The 23,262-nt window shown below is 40.0% G+C and overlaps 2 protein-coding genes across 2 annotated transcripts in view; both read left to right on the forward strand.

Moving 5' to 3' along the window:
• Nucleotides 1-2,944: 2,944 nt before the first annotated feature.
• Nucleotides 2,945-19,379, forward strand: LOC113128071 (ovochymase-2). Its single transcript, XM_033325147.1, has 25 exons — nucleotides 2,945-3,095; nucleotides 4,695-4,813; nucleotides 5,387-5,480; nucleotides 6,181-6,321; nucleotides 6,568-6,665; nucleotides 7,810-7,936; nucleotides 8,077-8,295; nucleotides 9,593-9,808; nucleotides 11,435-11,575; nucleotides 12,033-12,278; nucleotides 12,377-12,562; nucleotides 13,877-13,986; nucleotides 14,152-14,252; nucleotides 14,772-15,049; nucleotides 15,298-15,461; nucleotides 15,573-15,756; nucleotides 15,859-16,077; nucleotides 16,291-16,425; nucleotides 16,529-16,750; nucleotides 16,869-17,051; nucleotides 17,338-17,450; nucleotides 17,538-17,632; nucleotides 17,872-18,161; nucleotides 18,508-18,668; nucleotides 19,145-19,379. Exons 1-25 carry the CDS (start codon nucleotides 2,945-2,947, stop codon nucleotides 19,340-19,342), a joined length of 4,191 nt encoding a protein of 1,396 aa, XP_033181038.1. The 3' UTR covers nucleotides 19,343-19,379.
• Nucleotides 19,380-20,000: 621 nt separating this feature from the next.
• Nucleotides 20,001-23,262, forward strand: part of fam13a (family with sequence similarity 13 member A) — a 42,524-nt gene continuing 39,262 nt past the window's right edge. Inside the window, exon 1 of the mRNA XM_026302907.1 lies at nucleotides 20,001-20,042. Coding sequence (XP_026158692.1) covers nucleotides 20,016-20,042 — 27 coding nt within the window. The 5' untranslated portion in view covers nucleotides 20,001-20,015. The remainder of the gene's footprint in view (nucleotides 20,043-23,262) is intronic.

Here is a 23,262-nt window from a genome sequence, read left to right on the forward strand (position 1 = left end):
CATATAGAAAGCCTTGTAGATGCCATAGTACTTGGACAGAAGCCATTACAATTATCCGACCATAAAATCTAACCACTCACACATCATTTGTGTCATATTAGATACACTTTTATCATGGGGATAAGTGTTAATTACTATTTACAGATCATTTTTTGAGATTGTAGAGTGGGTAATTAGAGGTGGCTGTAGATCATAGTTTGGCCATTTAATTCTACATAATTCTGCTCTGGAGATTTGAGTGCTCACTGCTAGAAGCTTTGAACATTTTCAGTCATTTCTGGGCTGTTTATTTATTTATTTGCCTTTTCTTCTCACTAGACCGCTCTGTGCCTCTCTGTCTCTGTTTTCCCCTTCAACCTCACGTTTTCTGTCCGAGCCCCCTTTTCTCTCCATCGTTTCTCTTCTGCTCTTTGGCAATGACATCATAGTGAAGCATGAGCCAGTAGCAGTGAGGTGATTAAAGCTTTCGCCTTGGCTTCCACTCTGCAGAATGTTTTCCTTAAAACACTCTGCTCTACGCTGCTACTCATCTCTCTTATTTATGCTTGTATTGTATTAGCTAGTTAGCTGGAAGTGAGGCTCTTTCTCCTGATGGTCTCTCAGTTCCCTGTGGAATATGTGGCCTACATTTGTTTGTGGTGCGGCATTGGGCTGAAAACTATTCCAGTTTTCTGCAGTGTACCTCTACCATTTACTATGTCATCTGGTGTAGACACAAGATGACATTTTCACTATGTTGATGTCTTTCTTTTTTGCTTTCTCTCTTCTCTCTGTCTTTTACTTCAGAGTCACTCGTCAGCTGCCGACCATTCAGCTCATGAGTCCATTTAACAGAGCAGACGGGTGCAAAGCAAAACAAAGAAAAACACTGTATAAATAGAGGTCACCACCCTTTGCTTTATTAGGGACTACTTTATTATGGCTGACAGATGTGTCAGTGAGAACATCCTGAACAAACTGAACACTGATAAAGATGAAACACAGAGAGAGGTGGGGATAGAGGGATAGATGGATATGGTTGGACAGTGAAATAGAGACAGAGAGAAAGAGAAAACATTAAGGTGAAGACAAATATGCAGACACATATATATCAACATAATCAATTTAGTGGAAGTCTCTTAAACATTTTCAGTGTCCCAATGGGAGAAAAGGAGTTCAATACCTTTTGTCACAAATGAGAAAATGGAAGATAAGTACTTGCTGTATGTGCCTTTGAACAGAGATTCTCCTTGTGAAGATCATTCCCTCTGACCTAAGAGCTTTTGTTACAACCCTGCTTGTGTCGTTAGCCATTGTCTGCAATGCTGCAAAGGAAGTTAATCCTCCTGTGTGTGTGTGTGTGTGTGTGTGTGTGTGTGTGTGTGTGTGTGTGTGTGTGTGTGTGTGTGAGGGTGTGTGTGTGTGTGTGTGTTTCCTGGACAGGCACAGAGATGAATTTTTAAGTCTCTGAAAGAAACACTTTTGATAGACATTCTGGATGATTTAGAATAGTTTCAGCTTTTGTGTGTGAAAATTAAATACTCAGTTTCAATAAAGCAAAACCTTTATCTTCCTTTCACCCATTCTACCCTGTCCTACAGTTTCTCAAGCTCAATATAATGGCCAGGCCTTGGACTATTGCAGGCATGAACCCTGCAAAGTCAACATTCAGAACTCTCTTTTGCACCATCCTCCTGGTATTACATGCTTAGTAATGTATGAATCAGGACACCCCCAGGTTTTCTTGCATAAGTCTTTTACCTGTTCCAAAGTGCAGGACAAACTACTACTAATAATAATACTAATAATCTTGTTTATGCTTTAGTTGCTCTTTTCCATTTTATTTCTTTGTTTTCTGCTGCAGGTTATATTAGTTTTTGATCCCTCAGATTGTTTTACTACTTAAATCTGTACTGTTTTATTATCAGTTTCTCCATGGAGCACTTTGAATTGCACAAATGTGCTATACAAACAGATTGTCTGACTGATTGATAGATAAGTAATGTTTTAAAGCCTTTTCCATGCTGCCACAATGTGCAGGTTAAAGTTCTTGAAGGATTAATGATGAAACTTTTATTAATTTATGACTGGAAATGTGAAAACCTGAGTGATGTCTGAAAGTCAAATAGAAATCTGACATTTCAGGGGGACTGTGGTTTGTTGGGGTATTTGACTATGAATCTGAGCCCACAGGCGGTCTGCTGTCAGCTATCACTCACCTATCTGAAGTTTTCAAGTGCCTTTTGAAGTCGGACATAGCCAACCTGGTGTTATTAATTTTGTTCTCACATTTTTTACAGCAGGAGATTTTGTTAAGCCTAAGGATTTTGAAATCCTTCTATTCAAAGACTGTATCATGCACTATTCCCATCGCCAGCGCAGCTTGTTGTGCATGACTCCTTTGATGAAGAATTACAGAGGGCTACTGGTCTTTGAAATACACAGACTCGGGTGTCAAAGACACAACCTCCCTGCAGTACGATTATAAAAGACTTCAAAATACTGTCCATAATTTATTGGCCACCTTGGGTATTAGACAAGTTCCTTTACAGACTAAGCGTTTACACCAAGTGTGTTTTGCATGGAGCACAGATTGAGAATCATTCACCATCAAAGCTCAGACTAAATGCCACACAGAGTGTGTAAAACCAGGTTGTCTGTGTCACAGATGAGAGGTCTGTCTTTTACAGTACTTTCTATATCTATCAGTCCCCTTGAAGGATTTCCTTCTGACCTCTTGTTTGGGACACCAACTGTAACAATATTCATTAACTTGCAATATTATTTATGGCTCAGTCGCATCCATCTCACCTGGGCTAGACCATGCCTCGATACCACAAATGAATGAGCACAAGGTTCATGTGTGCTGTCAAGGTTCTGATATACCCTGACACCTCTTGTGTTAGTAATAAGCTGGTGAATTGGATGAGACACAGTGTGGTGCATCTGCTCCACTGTGAAAGAAATGGATCTGGGTAAGGGTCGCCGTCGGTGCAGAGGTGTGAGCACCCTGGAAAAGTGTCTGATGTTTCTCTTCGTGGCCGTGACTGGTGCCTGCATCGCCCTTGTCGTCATCTACTTCACTGACAAAGCTGACTCTTCTACTCATCCAGAAGGTGAGAGTTTATACTCAACAACACCAACATGTATCTCTAGTACATTGGTTAAGACACACTGTGCTCATGTTAATCACATATCTCTTATGTTAACCTGTTGACTTTTAAGTGCATGAATCCTGTGTGGTAATACAGTATCCATTACATCGTGCAGAATGTTGTAATGGCAAACATTTCGGTGAAAATAGCAGTAAGACAAAACAGAGACAAAACGATTAAAAGTGAGAGTATGTTGAGGCCACTGCATCAGGAAATGCATTTTTGTGTAAGACATTAATTTAAGGGTCAACAACTCATTTAAAATTTTCTACAGAGGTTTCTGTTCAATTAAAAGACACACAACAGAGAAGTGCGACAACCCAAAGCAGGCAGTACTGTATTATTACTATGATTTCTACATCTGCCCCCTGTACTGCCTCAGCAATTTCATAGCAATAATGTGCGTGCCATCACCACCTCAGCAGTGTTTGCTGTTATACCATACACCAAGTAGGACCCCTCATCCATTTCTTCATCTTTTTCCAATTTCATTTTCCATTTAAGAACCCATATCTTATTCTGGATTTATGGAGGAGAAAAATGTGTTCTCCAGTGCAAAGTGTCACTTTATGAAAGCAGACACATTCGTGCTGCCTTGTTTTGTCTTTGGAAATTGAAGTGGGTGAATCATTTGTGTTTGCATGAGCTGAGTAAAGTGGAGAAATGAATGCCAGAGAAACCAATTTACTTTTAGTATTACAAGTAATCAGAGTACACGTCGAATAAAAGTCTTTGAGACAGGACTTGCGCAGATTTGTCACTTGTTCTGTGTTATTTATTCATACAATATTTCAGTGCTGGATCCTCAGTGATTCTTCAACAAACAGAACAAACAATTTATCCTTATAAGATGCATTAAAAAGATAGCTGCCCCCAAAATGAGATCACTTGTTTTACATAACAGAACAACAATATGATTATGTTGACAGTAATGTTCTGCCCAAATGACAAAATGCATCCCCATTTTCTGTTGTAAAACACAGCTGTGCCTCAGACCACCCAACAGAAGCTGCTTCAGCCACAAGGGAAAACATACTATTGTAGATGATGGCAGACTGTTTAATCAATGCTGTTTCCAAGGCATCTCAATTTATTTTCATTTTTACTGCAAATTCAATATGGTGTTTTTTTTAATCATTTGAATTTGGTTAATTTTTCCTCTCCTGCTGTTTGCACAGTAATAAAAACAACAGCACTGTGGATGACAATGTCAGTTCACCACTTTTGTACAGACCTAACTATTAATGTATGGATACTCGTTCAATTTTGTAGACATCCGTGGTATACTGCAAAGGCTGAATCATTGAAATTGGTCCCCTGAGCTTTCCTCTAGCACAACCAGTAGGTCAAAGATTCCCTTTATACTGTGAAGTATCTCACCCATCAGCCTGTAGTAGCCCACAAATGAGCCCAGGAACTTGGGAAAAATGGAAGAGGCTCTCTTTGGCAGCGCCATTACAAATATTCTATTTGGAGCAACAGCTGATTTCCAAAAAGATAAGTAAGTACTGTAATGAGCGTCATATGACCATTGTCATACATTTCCACCTTTGAACTCAGGGTGCAATGGTCCTCAGGAGTTGTCAGGAGAGTCAGGCACCTTCACCAGCTGGAACTACCCCAGCAGCTACGACAATGGCAAGAGCTGTACTTGGCACATCACTGTGGACCCTGATAAGGTGATCTGAATCAGCCGTCATCTTTCTTCACTCAACATGTTTCTTTTTTTTTACATAATTCTATAAATCAAAACACTTCAGTGATGTCTGTTTTCAGACAGGGTCCTTCAAAGTGTCTAATCAGAAAAGTTTGTCAAGTTACTGTTGGGGAAATTGTCTTATGTGAGGCCAAGCAGGAGAGGACAGCTGGCATGAATGCAGTGGCAGCGTCACGGACAGATGGCTGCCTTGTTCTCTTCATTTTCCTCACCTCTTCTCCCCACGACCACAGGAGAAAACAAAATCCTTGAAGCTTCTTTTTATATTAGCATGGCTGCCTTGCTACCTGTCTGATGCACTGGCTGATTTTCTCTCTGTACACCTCTGTCTCTGTTTTCCTTTTGCTATCTATCAACACAAATAAATACATACAGAGGCATGTGCATACATGCATACTGTCACATGTGCACAACGATACTCAGATTTCACGCTGAGCGCTCAGTCTTGGCTTTCTTAGTGAGCAGCCTGTCTCTTTTGTCAAATTCTCACTTTTAAAAAAGAAAGATGAAACACCTCATCATGTTTCTATGGCAGGTGATCCATTTGCGGTTTGAGGAGTTTGCTTTGGAGGACACCGATCTCTGCACGGCGGACTTCATCACACTACAAGACTCACTGGGAATCATTGGTAAAAATGTTGTATGTATAGATAGATAGATAGATAGATAGATAGATAGATAGATAGATAGATAGATAGATAGATAGATAGATAGATAGATAGATAGATAGATAGATAGATAGATAGATAGATAGATAGATAGATAGATAGATAGATAGATAGATAGATAGATAGATGCACATAAATACACCAGCTCCTCAGCCTGCAGAGCTTGGGGATTTAGCTTTGATGTCATGCCCAAATCAACCCATCCATCCATAGGCAGACTCAGTCACACAGTCCTGCTGGTCCACTGCACACTGCTCTACTTACAGTAGCACACACTCATACACTAGTTCTTAAACCACACAGCAGAAGATTGCTCTGAAACCCAATGGATTTTTCTTTTTTGGAATGATAATATATTTCCCACAATAAACGGGGTACATAAATTGTTTTAAGACCCAAATTCAAAGCCTTAAAGCAAAACACTTACCTTAACTATTCATTTTAAAAATGCCAAATGAACAACTTTAAATATTATGAGACAGCAATAAAGAGCTGCTATCTGTACAACCATGGACAAATTATAAGACAACTGACCTCTGGATATTCGATACTCAACAACACCAATAATGGATATACTATCCTGCCCTTTTAGCCTTTTAGTGAAAGAGATATAGAATTTTTGTGTCTATCCTTTTCTACAAAATTTCTCTGGTGTCTGTAGGTAAATACTGTGGCTACACTAAACCGAAGCCGGTGGTGTCCCTGACAAACAAACTGACAGTCCACTTTGACACCAATGACCGAAAAACAGACCAAGGATTCAAGGCTCATTACAAAGCTGTGGCTCCAGAACTCACCACAGGTAAGTTAATGACTGAAAATCCAGTCTTTCACAAAAATTGCCACAACTTTGACATTGTGTTGCACATCTGCTTTACAGTATAGGATTGATGTAGAAAGTGAATGTGGTAGGGATGGTGCTGGGTGAGGAGAAGGGTTGGAGAGGGGAAATGAAAATGCAAAGGGTGGTAATGAAGGGAGGGAGTGTATTGTGGATATCCTTGAGGTGTCTGTGGAGCTGAGGTATACTTTACATCCCTGCTGCCAGAAATAGCCGGAGCTGGTGGCTTTCTCCAAGGTGACCAGGGGGATCTAATGACCCCTGGCTTCCCTGAGCAGAACTACCTGAATGCTGCATTATACCAGGTAATGCAAACACACATGAGCAGACACACACAAAAGCAACTCAGATGTGACAGATATGTGGTAACAGCTACTTACACCGAGTTTTGTACATCTAAAGTGAGCACTGCTGACCTTTAGCTCAAGGTTATAAAGTTGTAGTGCTCATTACTGTGCTGTGTGCCCTCTGGCACAGGGGGACAATACCGGTCATTGCTATAATTGGTGTGTTTATATTACTATGGTTCACCTGAATGCATGTTTGAGCATCGATCAGCTCCTTGTTTTGTTGTCACAGTTTTCTACATGAATTTATTGGTGCGACGTAGACTTTCAGTGCTATTTCACAGTGCTTAATGCAAGCAGTTATTTTCAGTTGTTTATTTGCATGTCTTCGTTTTTGCTTTATCTTTAAACTAATTTAGTTTCCAGCTCTCCAGCTCTACACTTAACATAGAACATATGCCTTTTTTTGTTTACATTTCATAAAGTAAACTCATGCCGTGAATCCAGATTTAAAATGCAGCATATTATGTAAATCTACTAATCCCAAAACAGGATGAGATTAGATAGAAAATCCTGTTACTTACAATTGTGTTTTGTATTTCAAAGGAATTGAGTTGTGGATTGTGCAAAATAACTGCTGATCAATACCAGTAAGATGGCCTTAATATCATCCCACACTTTACTACATTTACTACAGAGTGTCAGTGTTATTTACCATGCGGACCGAGGCAAACCCAAAACTTTAATATTAGCATTTCATAGTAAATCCATTAGCTTCAGGCTTCAAAACAGTCATGTTGACAGTCTTCATGGTCTTGATCAGTGATTAATGCATCTAATTAAATCCTAGTCAGTTTTGATGTCAGGGTTTGCATGCTGGGTTTGGACAAAGAGTCATATGGTGTTATTAGGCTGTCATCAGGATTTCACCTTCCTGTGGTGTAGCTTGACAGATCACAGTCCATCGAGACACAAGCAGAATCAGTGATAAAACTCTTTATGAGTTGCAGCAAAATGCAACTATAGCAGAAGGTGCATGAAAACATGAGAAGTGATGCAGATAGCTGTTTTTTATAGTATCAAGACTTGACTGGGTTAATATAATATTTGCAGAAATCTGCCTTTGCTGGTACAAATAATTATTTATTTCTTTTTTGTTCAGTGGAAAATCACTGTGCCTGAAGGTGAGAGGGTGCGACTGACATTTACCGCCTTCGACCTGGTCCCTGATGTCTGTGGAGACTTTGTTCAGGTCTATGATGGCTATAAGGCTGGCTCTTCTTCATTAGGTAAGCATGGTCTAACATGGCCAGTATACGGAGGAGAACACAACAGGAAAAAGAAAATGAACTCAATTAAAATTTTGAGAAGTTGAACAATGGACAGAGCTTCTGGAGTCTGTTTTACACCAATGTCATATGCATTAAAGGTCAGTTCTGCGGGAGGACAATACCTCAACCAGTGGAGTCCAGTAAAAACACAATGGTTGTCTACTTCAAATCTGACAACAGATTGACTTCAAAAGGATTCAGAGCAATTTACACCACCTCCAGCCTTCCACCTGTTGTTATTCCAACTACAACAAAACCTACAACCACATCCACACCCAGACCCACCACACAAACCTCTCCACCTCCAACATCTTCGGGTAAGAATTCTCCCAAACCTGGCTCTCCATTTAGTTTTCCTTCTATGCTCCTATACTTCTATGCCTCTTTTTAAATTGAAATATATAGACAATCAAATACATTTGATTGCCTCAGTAATAGTAACAGATTTATGCTATTCAATCAACTGGCCAAATAAATAAATAAATAAAAATAATAATAAAAAAAAAAACTACAAAAACTGACCATGGCAACCCCCTTTATTGTTAAAATTGCAGAGCAATTTTCCAGGGTTAGATTGCCAAACCACAATCTGTTATCCATCCATCCATCCATCCATCTTCTATACCCGCTTTTTCCTGGTTCAGGGTCACGGGGATCTGCTGGAGCCTATCCCAGCTCTCTCTCGGGTGGAAGGCAGGGGTACACCCTGGACAGGTCACCAGTCTGTCGCAGGGCCACATATAGACACACAAAGACAGACAACCTCACACACTCACACTCACTCCTACGGGCAATTTTAGCGTCACCAATCAACCTAACATGCATGTTTTTTGGACTGTGGGAGGAAACCGGAGTACCCGGAGTAAACCCACGCAAGCACAGGGAGAACATGCAAACTCCACACAGAAAAGCCGGGATGCGAACCCACGACCTTCTTCAATCTGTTATCTCCTGAGCTTTAATACTGATGTACAATCAATTCTAACATTATTATCCATGTTGTCACATTATCTTTGAGGGGTGTTTCCTGGCATAAGAGAGCTTGTTTATATACCTTACATAACTATTAACACCTCCTCACGCAGTTTTCTGTGCACACAGAAACAGCTTTAATCAGGTTACAGCGACCAAATAAGGATAAATGCAACTGGCTCTCTGTGGTGTAGTGGGGAGATCCCCTTGTGGCTTATCTACTCATCACTGTATTAAAGCTATTGGCAGGCAGGAGTGTTTTCTCCAGTGGCCAATTAAGGTACTACATAATGAACTTCACTGGGCAGTTTTGTATCAAAGCAAGCTGGTCCTCATCAACTGAGAAACAAACAAGAGAAGACTGCACTTTTGATCCAGTTGCCCTTTCACTGAAGACAATTTGAGCTCAGTATCACTGACTGAACTGAGGACTATTGTAATCTGAGTAGTTTATGATTCTTCTTCTATTTGTTTATGCTCTTAGCACGTTTTAATCTTTTGACAGTGCACTCTTGAACAAGAGGTCCTTAGCCTCAGTTGGATTTCACCCTGGTTTCATAAAGGCTACAAAAATTACACAATGAGCTGTGAATAAACTAAAATATTGTATTCAGCATTACTTCCTCTATTGTTAATGGTCAGGAAGTGGAGGTCCAATAATCCTTCATGGGCGTAAAGGAATGATCCAGTCCTTGGGTTTTCCAAGTCCATATCCTGCTCATCTAAACACTTCGTGGAAGATATCTGTTCCCAGAGGATTCCTGGTTAAACTGCAGATCACTGAAATGGCCATTACGGGAGAGGCTGGACAATGCAAAGAGGACAAATTGATTGTCTCAGATAATTACAGCATTCTGGGTGAGTCACAAACTAAACTTTTACTATTTTATAATAACTATAAAAAAATATTTTGTTATTATTGTTCAGCATTGTGGATAAATAAGTTTGATTTTTCATTATTTGGGCACTTTTAAGTATTTATCTAGATGTGTCTCGGTTAATCTGAATATGGTCCACGTGACCAGTATGGAGCAAAGATTATAATCTCTCCTTGCATTTAGAAATTTGCTGGTGAAACAGCCCTCATTAAACATGGAGACTTTGACTCATGTTAGGTTCACTTTGCTTGGCTAACAGCTCTAGTACTACAGTACAGATCAATATCTGTCCCCTGTTGTAAAACCATTGATTAGGATGTGCTTTTTCAAACAGTCCAGCAAACTATAAATTGTCTCTCCTTGTTATTCACTTCAGTGGCTGCAGCAAAGCTGATACAGCTTTATCTCTTGCTGAGTTCTCAAGGACTAAAGCACTGAGGTGCAAGCTCACCCACTATGTGAAAAACACACTGATAGGTGATGGGAGTTTTAGTGGTGCATGCTGTTAGTTGAAAGGTGCCGTGTCTGTGTGTGAAATGGAGAGAGAAATTTAAAAAAAAACAGAAAACAGGTGAAGCTGCTAAAACGTTTATTCTGGAAACCCAAAAATCATTAACTTAAACCAATCCTGTGTAGATTATAAATTGAGAAATAATCAGATTTTTTAAATATAAATTACAATTTAAATTCATGAACAATAAAATAAATTATATATTTTGTCACTACAACCTTACTTGGTTAAGCTTGACCAGTACTTTATGATAGCTACTATTAGTTAAATTTGGCTCATTTTAAATTGCAGTATAATTAACATTAGAGACTCAATTTGCTGACTTTATGGACCCTGTCTGCTTGGACTGTTATAATGTGTTATAGCATTTAGCATTTTCTGTAATAGCCACTTGTACCAACAGTGATGACCTTTTAGCAAAAGTTACTTAACCACTTAAAGCTTTGGGGCTAAGTAAAATCATCTTTAATGTATTAGCAGATGATTGGGTTTGGAACATAGCTTTATTGCCGGTTTGGGCAATAATTATATATCATTTATCTCCTTTCAGTGGACTGATGATAAGGATATTATCATGTTCTCCAAAATGCAGATGTTCTAGTGTATTAACAACAACAAACTGGCATTAAAATTTGACAATATTATTATGCAGCTAACACAATGTATTTTGTGTGATGTAAGGCACAACACTGGAACAGAGTTAACTATTTATTTAAAAAATGTCCGACAATGTTATTCTCTGTTGGACAAAATAACTCAATTAGCTGCAGTAATGAGTAGCATTTTACATTCATTAGCATTTTACATAACATAATATATCTGGAAGTAATGTAAGTTAGATAGTATGGCCGGTCAGGGTTCAATTTTGTGCTGACAGGTTCTAACACCTGCTTTTTTTGTGTAGTAGATGTAGCTGCTAATGGAGTCACATTCAGAGTCAGTTTAGTCACCCTCATTTTTTGCTGTTATGTAGCCGACACACTCATGTATACTGAATACTGGGCATTTACAGTTTAGCTTATGCCCTCATCCCTGCTCAACTATCTTCTTCTGCCTCCACTGTTCACCTCTGTTTATCCTCTCCCTCATTTTCAGGAACACACTGCGGCTACATCCTTCCCCCAGTGGTGGTTAGTGCCAGTGACACAATTTCTGTCACCTTCCAGTCGGACAGTCGCCTCACAGACCGAGGATTCTCCGCCAAATGGGAGGCTGTGTATCCTGAGGATATTGCAGGTATTGACAACTAATGTACACATGAGCACACAACACGCACACACACACAGAAACACACTCACACCCGAGGCACACATTGCTAAAGTAGCTCAACACCTCATGAAGACTAAGCATAAAGACATCTCACTGTCATGTCAGAGTCCAGTATGACGCACAGAAGATAAAACTTTATATTTATCATGATTTGTCATGTTGGAAAGTTAAATCACATTTTTTCTAATGAACAAAAAAAAAAATTACTTGGAATTACTTATTTGAAAGATAACACTCTGACATGAGTAAGTGGAATAAAAATGAACTGATTAAAGCTGCTACTTCAGCATAAACCCATTTGATATAGTTTATAATATTCTCTCTTATCACAACCAAATGCTGTTTCTCATCTACACTTACATGTTCTGCAACTGCGATCACACATCTCGTACTGTTTCTCAATCGCTCTCTTTTCCTGTTTCAGACATTCAGGGCTGTGGCATTTTTTCCAAAGAAGAGACAGGAGTTATTAAGTCCCACAACTGGCCTATGAACTACAAGGCTAACTCTGAGTGCATGTGGAACATAGCTTTGCCTTTTGGGAAAAAAATCAGCCTGACGTTCACCCACTTTGACCTGGAAGCCAAAAATATCCTGACATCCAAATGTTTTGATAATGTAATGGTGTATGACATCAATGGTTTGACTAATGCACTGATTCAAAAACATGGTGAGTAGGTTGGTGGAGTTACAACAAAACAGTAAATTGTAGAAGTATTTCATATTTATATATATTTATCATGGACAAATTATTCTTTCAATTTTCAGGTCCATTCTGTGGGACTAAGCTGCCTCTTACCATCCAGACAAAAGGCAACAGGATGATGATTCGTTTCCACACAGACATATTTACAGAGGCCAAAGGCTTCAGGGCCTACTGGACAACAAATCCCAGTCTGCCCGCTCCCACTGATCCACCTGTTCAGCCCAACCCTTGGGACAGCATCACTATAGGTGGGGTATCTGTGCCAGCCCGATGAAGCTTGAAACTAACTGCATTACACCACAGTGTCAGTATATATAAAGCTGCACTGATCTGTGTTTTTCATGTTCATAATCAATGATTAGTAATATCAAAGGGTCACTTATGGTGATGAAACCACAGACACCTGATGTAGTTTGCTTAAGCATGTACATGGCGAAAAACCAGTGAGGCACAGGGAGAACATGCCATTGGACGGCAGGTTTGAATCCAGAACCTTCTTCCCATGAGATGATAGTGTTAACCACTGCCACCCACTGGTATAAATATTGGAAATAGTTGTGCACATCCCCAAATTAATTCTAATATTTATATGTGCTAGTTTAAAACAATGTTTGCAAACATATTTGCCTTTTTAAGGCAACAATTTATCACTTGTGTTTTCAACTTGGACAAAAATGCACTCTAAAAAAATGAGGGCAGTTAGTACTTTAATGATTAGCTAAATACTGTATTTCTGTTACATGTTCAATGTAGCCTTAAGGTAATTTTGATATTTTTTGGTTATTTATTTACAAATCTCTCCAGGTACATCCATGTTATCCTGCCCTAGATTCATCTGATTCATGCTTCCCCCCTATCCTCACCTCTTCTTCATAACCCTTCTCCCATCTCCCCCTTGCTGAGCCCAGATGTGCAGGCAAACAAGATGATTTGGTGTGCTAAAAGCACAATGTGACATGGACTACCGCCTAGTGGCTGTCACCCGATTCCCATTTTTCACCCAGCGATGAGGCCCAGATGGCCCAGGCCCCTGCCAAGCCAATTGCCAAAATAGAGTTTTATAGATGTTACTGCCTCTGGGTTCTTTTCCTCACAGGCTCTGACCAGAGGCACCCTATGTGTTGGGTGAAAGAGGGAGAGGGAGAGTGAGCGATGAAGGGAAGAAATGTGGGCTGAGAGTGACTGGGACAATTTGATGTCAAATCTTCAGATGACCAAAAGTTATATCTCTTTTATATGCACTGTCAAGTCAGGAGTATGACCTGGAAATTGTGACTAATTCAGATCTTATAGCAGTAGGCGCATGGTGTTATGTTTGAATACAATATTGAAGCGTAATAGACTCTTGAAAGCCAAAAACATAGTAGCCAACACAAATTATTTTAAAAATATGAATCATGCCACCAGAACTAATGACTAAAGCTGCTTTTCCTAAAACAAAGTGCTTATCTGTTAGCTGCAGATATTCACTGTACATTCAGACACACTAAGCACAAACAAATTCATACACGAGCAGAGATCAGACACAAGGTATTTTACAGTTGTTTCCTCTAATTTTCTAGACTGGCCCAATCCATGTGGCAAACCGGCCTTTCCTCCCATTGTTGTGTCACGCATTGTGAATGGGGAGCCAGCCAGGCCGCACTCCTGGCCATGGCAAGTGTCTATGCAGGTGAGGTTCTCCAAAAATAAATGGTAAAAGTAATTACATAATAATGTAAACCATAAAATATCATTATCTTCAGAAAGGTAAAGTTGTGTTTAACATATTTAATGACTAGTGTACTAATATCTTTAATGACTTTTTTCTCTGTTTGTTGACATATGTTTGTTTCAGGTCTGGCCAGCCAGTCGTCCTGAGACTATATTTTTCCACACCTGTGGTGGTACTCTAATTCATAAGAACTGGGTACTTACAGCAGCCCACTGCTTCATAAAGTAAATGTTCTATATCCCACATCTTCACTAAAGTAATTAGTTAATTTACATGTAGAAATGATAGGTGAAAACTGCTTAAGAAAAAAAAAAGTCTATGTACAGAAGTTCAGTGTTTTAATGCCACTTTTTTCCTCCAAGTTTTCCCAAACTTCCTTGAGGTCGATTTATGAAATTTCAAAAGGCAGTACTTTCACCTCAGGCCTATTACAGTGCAAGAGCAGCGCCTTGTTAGAAATGCCTCAATGCCCTGGCTAATGGTCTACAGTGCTTTTGCTCTGTGGAGTCTGTGCATGATATGATTTCTGAGTGGCATGTATAAAAGGAAATTTACCACAAGTATGGTATCACAGAGGTGTCAGAGGTGTGTAGTACAAATGGTCAAAATACTGCTCCAATAGACTTTTAGTTTGTACTGTTGATGCACTATCCCTGACACATTTTTAGGGCGGACTATATACTCTGTGTTTACTTTAAACTATTACATATTATTATTTACTAATCTGCTGATTTCTTACCCAGCTATGCTGATGAGCTGCAGCGTTGGCGCATGTGCCTTGGCAAACACAACCTGACCTACACAGAGCCTAGTGAACGCTGTTTCAGTGTGTCTGGTATTTATCGCCATGAGGGCTTCAAGTATCCCACGGTGCCCACAGTGGAGTTTGACATTGCCCTGGTCAGGCTGGATGGGGAGGTGATACCCAGTGATGAGATCTCTTATGCCTGCCTCCCTACTGAGGAAGAAGTCTTACCTGGGGGCAAGAAGTGCTACGCCACCGGCTGGGGCGATGAGACCGGTGCGCTCTGAATTTCAGTTCACATCTCTTTATACTTATTAGCATGTTTATATTTGTTTACAAAACTCCAATCTTTCCTTTTTAAACTGGTTTAGAGTTACAGTGTATTCACTAAACAACAATTGACCACATCAGGAGATATTCACTCCTCATGTTTTTGTGCTGCATAGTGTGCATGCCCTCTGCTGGATTAAATGTGCAGATGCCTACTTTATTTATTTATGCTGTGACAAATTTGTGTTTATCAGGTAATTCACTTAACGCTAAAGCTGCAGAGGCCCTGAACCAGGTCGCCCTGCCTGTCGTACCATATGACACATGCAAAAGAATGGATTACTGGTGGTTCCAGGTCAAGACATCCATGATTTGCTGTGGTTATACCCTGCCTGATGAGCTCAAGTCTGTCTGTCAGGTGAAGTCCTCCAAAAGCAGAAGACAAATAGATGGATGGCCAAAATTCCATTTATCAAGGAGAATAGTTTTTGTGATGCGTCTGTTTAATGTTGATTTGTGACTTTCACAGGGGGATTCAGGTGGCCCTCTGGTGTGCCAAGATACTCCAGGTGGCCTTTGGGAAATTCATGGAATAACCAGTTTTGGCCCCATTGGATGCATTATGAATAAGAAGCCCTCAGTATTCACTCGCTCCTCTGCCTATCTACCCTGGATCAAAAATGTCATTCGCAGAGACATCTACAATGAGCATAGTATGACTCCAGCCAGTGTAACCTGTTGCCCTCAGGTCAAATACTAAATATGGTACAAAGTCAGTTTTCTAAAGGTTTTCATCATCTTTCCTCCTTGTGTAGCTTCTGGCTGTGGAGGACCAAGGAACTTGACTGGCACAGGCGGCACCGTTTCCACTATGGGTTTTCCTGGCAGCTACAACAACAAAGCCCGCTGCCAGTGGAACATCCAGGTGCCCACTGGAAAACAAGTCCACCTCCATTTCCACAATTTCTCACTGGAGGAGAGTCAATTGTGCATAAATGACAAAGTCAGCATCAAAGACAGAGTAGGAAGTCTAGGTTTGTACTGTGCATATGAGTCATTTTTTGACATGATTACTGTATTATTTTATGTCACTTCTACCTTCAAACACACAATTACTTCAGTTAAGACACACTGGTGTTTGGACACTTAGAACATCATCCACAAACTCAGGACAGAGATTCTCAAAAAAAGAAAAAGAAAAAAAAATTATTAAAAAAATTAAGATCTTCATGTTCACCTCTCCTCAGGCACCCACTGCAGCCATGTACCCCCTGAAGACCTGGTTAGTGATGGAAACACTCTTCACATCAGTTTCTCCTCAAATGATAAAGTGGTAGATACAGGCTTTACTGCCACCTGGAGGGCAGTGGAACCCACAGATGGTGAGACGGGAAATGTTTACCTGACATCGAAGGATTAGCCACTGGGCAGAACTGAAGATTATTGTTTTTATTCTACCCCTCCCCTCTTCTCTTTCTCATGCAGTTCCTTGTGGAGGGAGTTTCAGCAGTACTCAGGGTGAAATCACCTCTCCAAACTGGCCTGGTGACTACAGGGCCCAGTCTGTGTGCACATGGCATGTCTCCATTCCTTCAGCAAAAAGTGTTCATGTAGTCTTCACACATTTTGAGTTGCAAGCTGTAAATATGTTAGGAAATTGTGTGGACTATGTTGAGGTCTTCAATGGAGAAAACATGGCATCACTAGGTTGGTTATTGTGATACACACGTTTATGTATTTGTATTAAGACTTTCTGTACAGGTCACTGTTTAAGGCTATTGATATTTTTTATATTGTCAGTTTACTCCTAATTTCTTGTCTAAAGGACGATTCTGTGGCTTTGCCCCTCCACCCGTCACCACCATCCCTAGCAACACGGTTGTCATTCGCTTCCTTAGTAACGGTGTCAACCAGCAGGGGGGTTTTCGTGGTTACTGGACCACTGATGCCAGTGTTATCCCTACCCTACCTCCTCCACCTACTAATCCATGGGACAACATCACTATCAGTGAGTGTAGGCCTAGTCCATAGCAGCCCTGGGTCTGACATGAGATCATGTGTGGATGTTCCAAATTTGGTGAAAAATACATAAATAAAAAAGCTCTTAACACTGATTATACCAGTTGATGTTTGTTGTTTGCTTTTATTGTCTTGTTTACAGAGAGCACCTATATGCAAAATAACATTCTCCAAGTGAGCAATAGGAGAATGTTAAAATGCAGGTTAAATGAATCAATTATTGAACAGATTATGCTTATTTACAGGTAATTGAACTGTGTATTTTCTATTCTCAGACTGGCCAGAAAATTGTGGGAACCCAGCAGTGAAACCCAAAACAGCCACCCCAAGGGTTGTTAATGGAGAAGAGGCAATCCCCCACTCCTGGCCCTGGCAAGTGTCCATGCAGGTAATGTCTTGTTTCACTGTATGTCTGACTGAGCAGCAGTGATGGAGGAGAGCTTTTAACTTGCAAAAAAATATTTCTTTCCCCCAGGCTTCACCAATGTTTCCCATACCTTACATGCATGGATGTGGTGGTTCTTTGATTCATGAGGAATGGATCCTGACAGCTGCTCATTGTTTCATGGTGTAAGATATAGCTATGGTTCATACTATTAGGAATGCCAGCAGGCCTTTCAGATGGCTTTAATCAATATTTTTAAAATGACAGTGTGGAAAAAAATGTGCTCTAGTGCTCTCGTTCTAATGTTTCTATTCACAGGTGATTTCATTTTTTTTTCATTTTGTTTTGACTGTAGCATAGCCATAGGAAAAGATAAAATAAGTTCATTTTCTTGTTCTCCTCCAATCTTCCATTCGCTCTGCAGTCCACTGAATAAACCTTCCTACTGGCGTATGTGTCTGGGGAAGCACCACATGAACTCCTCCATGGACGTGCCCTCAGCAGAGACCTGCTATAAGGTGGATGGTATCATCCGTCACGAGGGGTTCGTGTATGAGCAGGATCGCACTGACATCACCAACGACATAGCCCTGGTGCATTTGGCCAAACCCGTCAACATGACGAGGCAGATCAGCCCCATCTGTCTACCCAAACCCGGAGCTGTGAAGCCTGCTGGGTCACCCTGCTTTATCACCGGCTGGGGAGACGAGAAAGGTAAAAGCAATCACACATTTCATTGTCTGGAGTTTTAACATGCTGTGACTCCAGTTTTGTTCTCCCCCTTTTTCTGTTTCTGTTTTTCATTTTACTTGAAAATGTGTATTATTTTTCACATGCCAGGTAAATGTCATGATATAGTATGTGACTTAAAACAACTAAACAATAGAAAATAAGCTTAGTTTCTATATTCAGCTGAATACAATCTAAGTATCTTATACTGTTTGTGTCTCTTGCTCTGCCTTCAGATTACTTTGGACTTTTATATTGGTGTAAATGTGCCAGTCTTTCTGTCTATTCTCTTTACAACAACATACACTTTTCCTTTTCACTTCTATCTTAGGTAACCTCTTCCCCAAAGTGGCCTCAAAGCTAAATCAGGCAGCCCTTCCAATTATTGACTTTCAAACCTGCAGTAAACCTGCTTACTGGTGGGACACCCTCAGGCCCTCCATGATTTGTGCTGGATATGAATCCCCAGATGAGCTTAAGTCAGCCTGCCAGGTGAGAGGTCACTTAAAAAAAAAAAAAAAAAAAAAAAAAAAACACATTAGGTATGGAAAGTAATTTCAGTTGTTGGGATTGTGTTCAAACTTTTTTCACACATTATTAAACTCCACATATTACAGTGTGCTGGCCTCTGAGGACTGGGTTGTCCTTTTATGTAACACCCTGTTTACCATTTTGTTTGTGATCAGTCAGCCTTGATTACAAAGACTGCCCAGTTTTCAGGCATAATTGGACAAGAGAACACAGAACGCATTATTTATTTGCTGTAATGAACATCCGTGAGAGCGGGCACATGAGAAGATTAGAAATTTATGGAAGTACTTCAGAAACGCACTGAAGGCTTTAGAACTTCAGTAGTGTTGCATGCAAAACACAATACTTACATTTGCCCCCAGACTGACCTTTACAAATTGTTGATTGTCTTTTTACCTGTCCAGTCAATCTGATTTCCTTCTCCTGCTCTCCTGCAGGGTGATTCTGGGGGCCCTTTTGCCTGCACGGCTGCTGAAACCGAGACAGTCTGGGAGCTTCATGGCATCGTCAGCTTCGGACCTCAGGGCTGCATCAAAGACAAGAAACCTTCAGTATTCACTCGTGTCTCTGCCTTCAGTGACTGGATCAATGACAATATCAAGAGGTTTATATATAATAGTGCCAAAACTACCTAAAGCTCATGTCCTGAAATAAAAAGTTTCATAAAGTTTATTTCAAATTTCATTTATTTTTATGTTTCTATGGACTAAGTCATTTTACTAGTTTACTATTGGCTTAATCTTGGGCAAATTATAATAAATAATATATTTAAAATTGAAAAGTCATTCTTCATGTGTAAGCACTATTGTAAGCCATGTTTCATTTCTATAAAAATAGTAAGTCCTCACTGCTGACAAGCACCCTCCTCCTTCCATTCCCTTATATGCAGGCAGATGAATCCTACAGGCGCAGATTTAAAGTTTGGGGTTTTAACTTCTTTGTCACATGACCAGACCAGTCAGCCAATGGGAGAGCTCAGCTCAGATTTCAGCCTAAGAGAGGAGAGAGGGGAATAAAGAGGGAGGAAGAGACAGAGACAAGCAGTAATCTGTGCTCATGGGTTGAACAGCAGTTTGCCGGTAGAAGTGACAGAAGTTCTTTATGCTCTTTCCCAGCATGGATTATATGTGTTGTGTGGTTTTGGAGTATTTGGATGACAGATTTTAATAAGGGGAAAGTGATTCCCACCACAGGGAAAAGTTGAAACGTGTCCTGGAACAGAGTGAGGAGAGGAGGAGGAGGAGGAGGGAAGACAGCCACATATTTTTCCTTCATCTTTGCCTTTGCAGGCGTTTCTTCTGTGGCAGAATGGGAGCAGGAGCTATGACCATCTGTGTGAGTAGAAGCTACAAAGCCTGAGTTGGCTCAGAGACTTTCCATTCAACCTGTGATTAAGGGCTAAAGAATGCACAATAGCACTGTGTTGTTCATTGTCAGTCTACACACTCTTGTGATGTAGTGTGTTTAATGTCCTGCTAGACACTGAATGCCTTTTTAAAATCTCAAGAAACCAAAAATCTCTCTTCTCTTATTATGCAGTAAAACAAAATGAGCTCTTCTCAGCAAATGTTATGACAACTGGCGTCAAGATGATGTCTTTCTCTTGCACATTTTTCCAATCAGTATCTTCAACCTTTTTTTTACCCACCTATTCTTGTAGAACATTATATCAGCACCAGAGAAAAGGCAGGGAGAAAAACGCACAATAAATTTCATGTTTTCCATACATATGTCATTTTTTTCCCCCAAACTATGATCCAGTGCCTCAATGAGTTGGAAAAACTTAGTGTTTCAAGCAGCAGTTTCTTTGAGTTGAGCAGCTGCTACTTCTGGTGCCTTTGCAACCAGTTGCTTCAATAGCCACCCACATAGAGAGAGAGGCAGGGACAAGGAGGGGTGGGGGGATGAGGGCTGGGAAAGGGGGTTACATGCTTGGGCTTGTTATCCCCTCCATGAGGAAGTTAAAGACACAGGAAGCTAAACGCTCTTGTTAGTTTATTTATATTAAAGCCTCCCTCTTGAAAACTTCAGTCACTTAAACGATCCAAAATGTTCAACACTTGAAAAAACACTTACTTCAACACTTCACAGTGAGAGTAACCAGATTTTCAATAGCCTCCCCTCTCAGTAGCCCCCTGACAAAAGGTTCGACAATAGGTTTCTCTCTCGCTGTCAGAAGTTGTAGTGTGAAAATAATTTACAGATGGGGGATGGGAGAAGAGGATGAGGATAATTAGGCTGATTATAGCAGACTGTCCTGGCAACAAACAAACAAACAAACAACAGAAGCAAATGATTATTGTCAGGAGGTATTTCACTTGTTTCTTTGCTATGTGGTTCACGCAGTCACTGCTATATTCATACTGAGCAAAACCTTGACAGTGAGGGGAGTACCTGAATATCAAGCATTACATCACCTGTCACTTTAAAGCACCACTGTCAACCAGGAGTCACTGATGTGCAGTGGGCCTATATTGTTTGGGGTTTTCTAGCAGCCTTAATGTATTCCATACTTGTTGAGTGTATACAGTAATTGTAGTTTACAATTTTCTCTGTATATTGCAGTGATTACTTAAAATGTGTGTTCTCCTTATATGTCAGTTGTTAAGGTTGTGGATCACATTTTGATCTGGTTTGGGGTTTGTCGGATTATGTAGGATTGCCTTAATTTCCCACTTTTTAATCCGAATACTAACGCTTGTTTAGTTTGTTGTTTGTTGTTCTTCTTGAACGTCAAATATAGTTCCATATGTACGTATGGTAATATACATCTGTGTATGCAAACTGATGCAACCTCTGTGAGGTTAACCCAGTGACAATATGTCTGTTTTTGTGCATTACTCAACACCAGGACAAAAACGCTGTGTATGTGTGGGTACATGATAGCAAAGACAGATTTATGGGACATCTGTTCAAGGAGGTCTACACAGCCAAACCTAGCTCAGACTGGCTTAACTCTTTAACACTGGCGGGAGGAGTAGTATTACTCGAGGCAGTTTACGGCCCTGAAAAGTTCACCCACTGCTCATATCAGTCTTAAAAAGAAGAAATTTTAGGATAAAATACAAATTAGTTTTCAGTGCTTATCTTTGTGTAAATACATTCTTTTTTTTTTCATTTCTAATACTTCCTCACACATAAAGAAACAAAACTGTCCATTATATTAAAATTTGTCAGTGTTGTTTGACCCATTACCTTGTGTTTGAGGCGGTCATCCAAGCATGAAGCATTCCACATCAAAATGCAAATTCACTTAATTACCATTTCACATTTATCAGAAAAGTGCAATGGAAATGTTTTAAGCACCTGCCAGAGAGGAGCGAATAACTGAGCACCATTAGCACGTCTCCCTGCACTGTGAAAACTTCTCAGATGCTCATTTGAGTCTGGATGCATGTCGTATTAACACTGCCACAGCATCTGCCATGGTAAAGATCCTGTCTCCTTATTCATCTTAGCACCATCTGTGAGGTGGGTTTTTAATCAGCTGACCTGAGTGGGCCACATGCCTGCATTCATTCTGTGTGAATAACTGGTGCAGTAGTAGTTTTTCTTCCTTACCTTCCTAACACACTAAACCTACTGTGTCACTGTGGACCAATCACAGACTCTCATGTCTCTGTGAGAGTAAGCTCACTCTTTTGACTCATTTGAAATGGTGAACTCTGTAATGACAGGATGTCACATGGTGTAGTTGTAGCTATGGCTACAAGGGTAAAACTTTGCTCTTAAGTACAGGAAGTATTTTCCTCCTCACCCAGTGTTCGAATGCGGCTTCTGGTTTGTGTGTCTTAACTATCTTGTGAATGAACAGACAGCTATGCGATATACTGTAGTTAACTGTGACAAACGAATCAGTAATTTACCCTGCTCTGTCTAATGTTGCCTGATTGAAAGAGGGATAGGGAGTTTATGTACACTTAGTGTTGTACAGTCTGTGTATCTATGTGAAGAAGTAGAGGTAACATGTGGCTGTGTTTGCCCTGATAAGGAATCAGATAGGCTGTACTCTACAGCTGATGAAAATGGCTCTGCTGTGGAGAAATACAGTATATCACGCCACTGACAGAAGTATATTTACTACATACATTTTAACTCCACCAGACTTAAGAGGCAAATATTTTTTACTTAAAGACATGTATTATGACATACTGACAGTTTAGTTTCTTTGCATGGGGCTGCATCTAATGATTAATTTAATGAGTGACTGCTAATTATTTTCTCAATTGATTCACATTTGTTTGGGCTATTCTACCTCAACTATTCAAATACTATTTACACGCTAATGCATCAATAATTACAGTACAATTATGTAAAAAAAATATAATAATTTATATTTTATAACACTGAGAGGTATTTTTCTATTATAGAGTTACTACTTTCCTTAAGAATCAGCATCTGAGTACTGTCAGCCTACTCTTGCATGCTTCAGTCTCATGTCATATAGAAGCTTCAAAATTTTTTTAGTGTCCAAATCTAAGTGTTGGACCATTTATCAGCACACACACCTCTGTTTTTCTAATTACCTATTCCTCACTGTCCATTCAAATAATGC

Source organism: Mastacembelus armatus, chromosome 1 (genome assembly GCF_900324485.2).
Source record: "Mastacembelus armatus chromosome 1, fMasArm1.2, whole genome shotgun sequence".
NCBI classification, from domain to species: Eukaryota; Metazoa; Chordata; class Actinopteri; order Synbranchiformes; family Mastacembelidae; genus Mastacembelus; species Mastacembelus armatus.

Excerpts from the sequence above, each read along its gene's own strand:
- LOC113128071 (XM_033325147.1), top strand. The coding sequence starts at position 2,945 with ATGGATCTGGGTAAGGGTCGCCGTCGGTGCAGAGGTGTGAGCACCCTG. Across the intron at positions 4,814-5,386 it reads TCACTGTGGACCCTGATAAG|GTGATCCATTTGCGGTTTGA; the intron begins GTGATCTGAATC and ends TTTCTATGGCAG. Across the intron at positions 9,809-11,434 it reads AGATAATTACAGCATTCTGG|GAACACACTGCGGCTACATC; the intron begins GTGAGTCACAAA and ends CCTCATTTTCAG.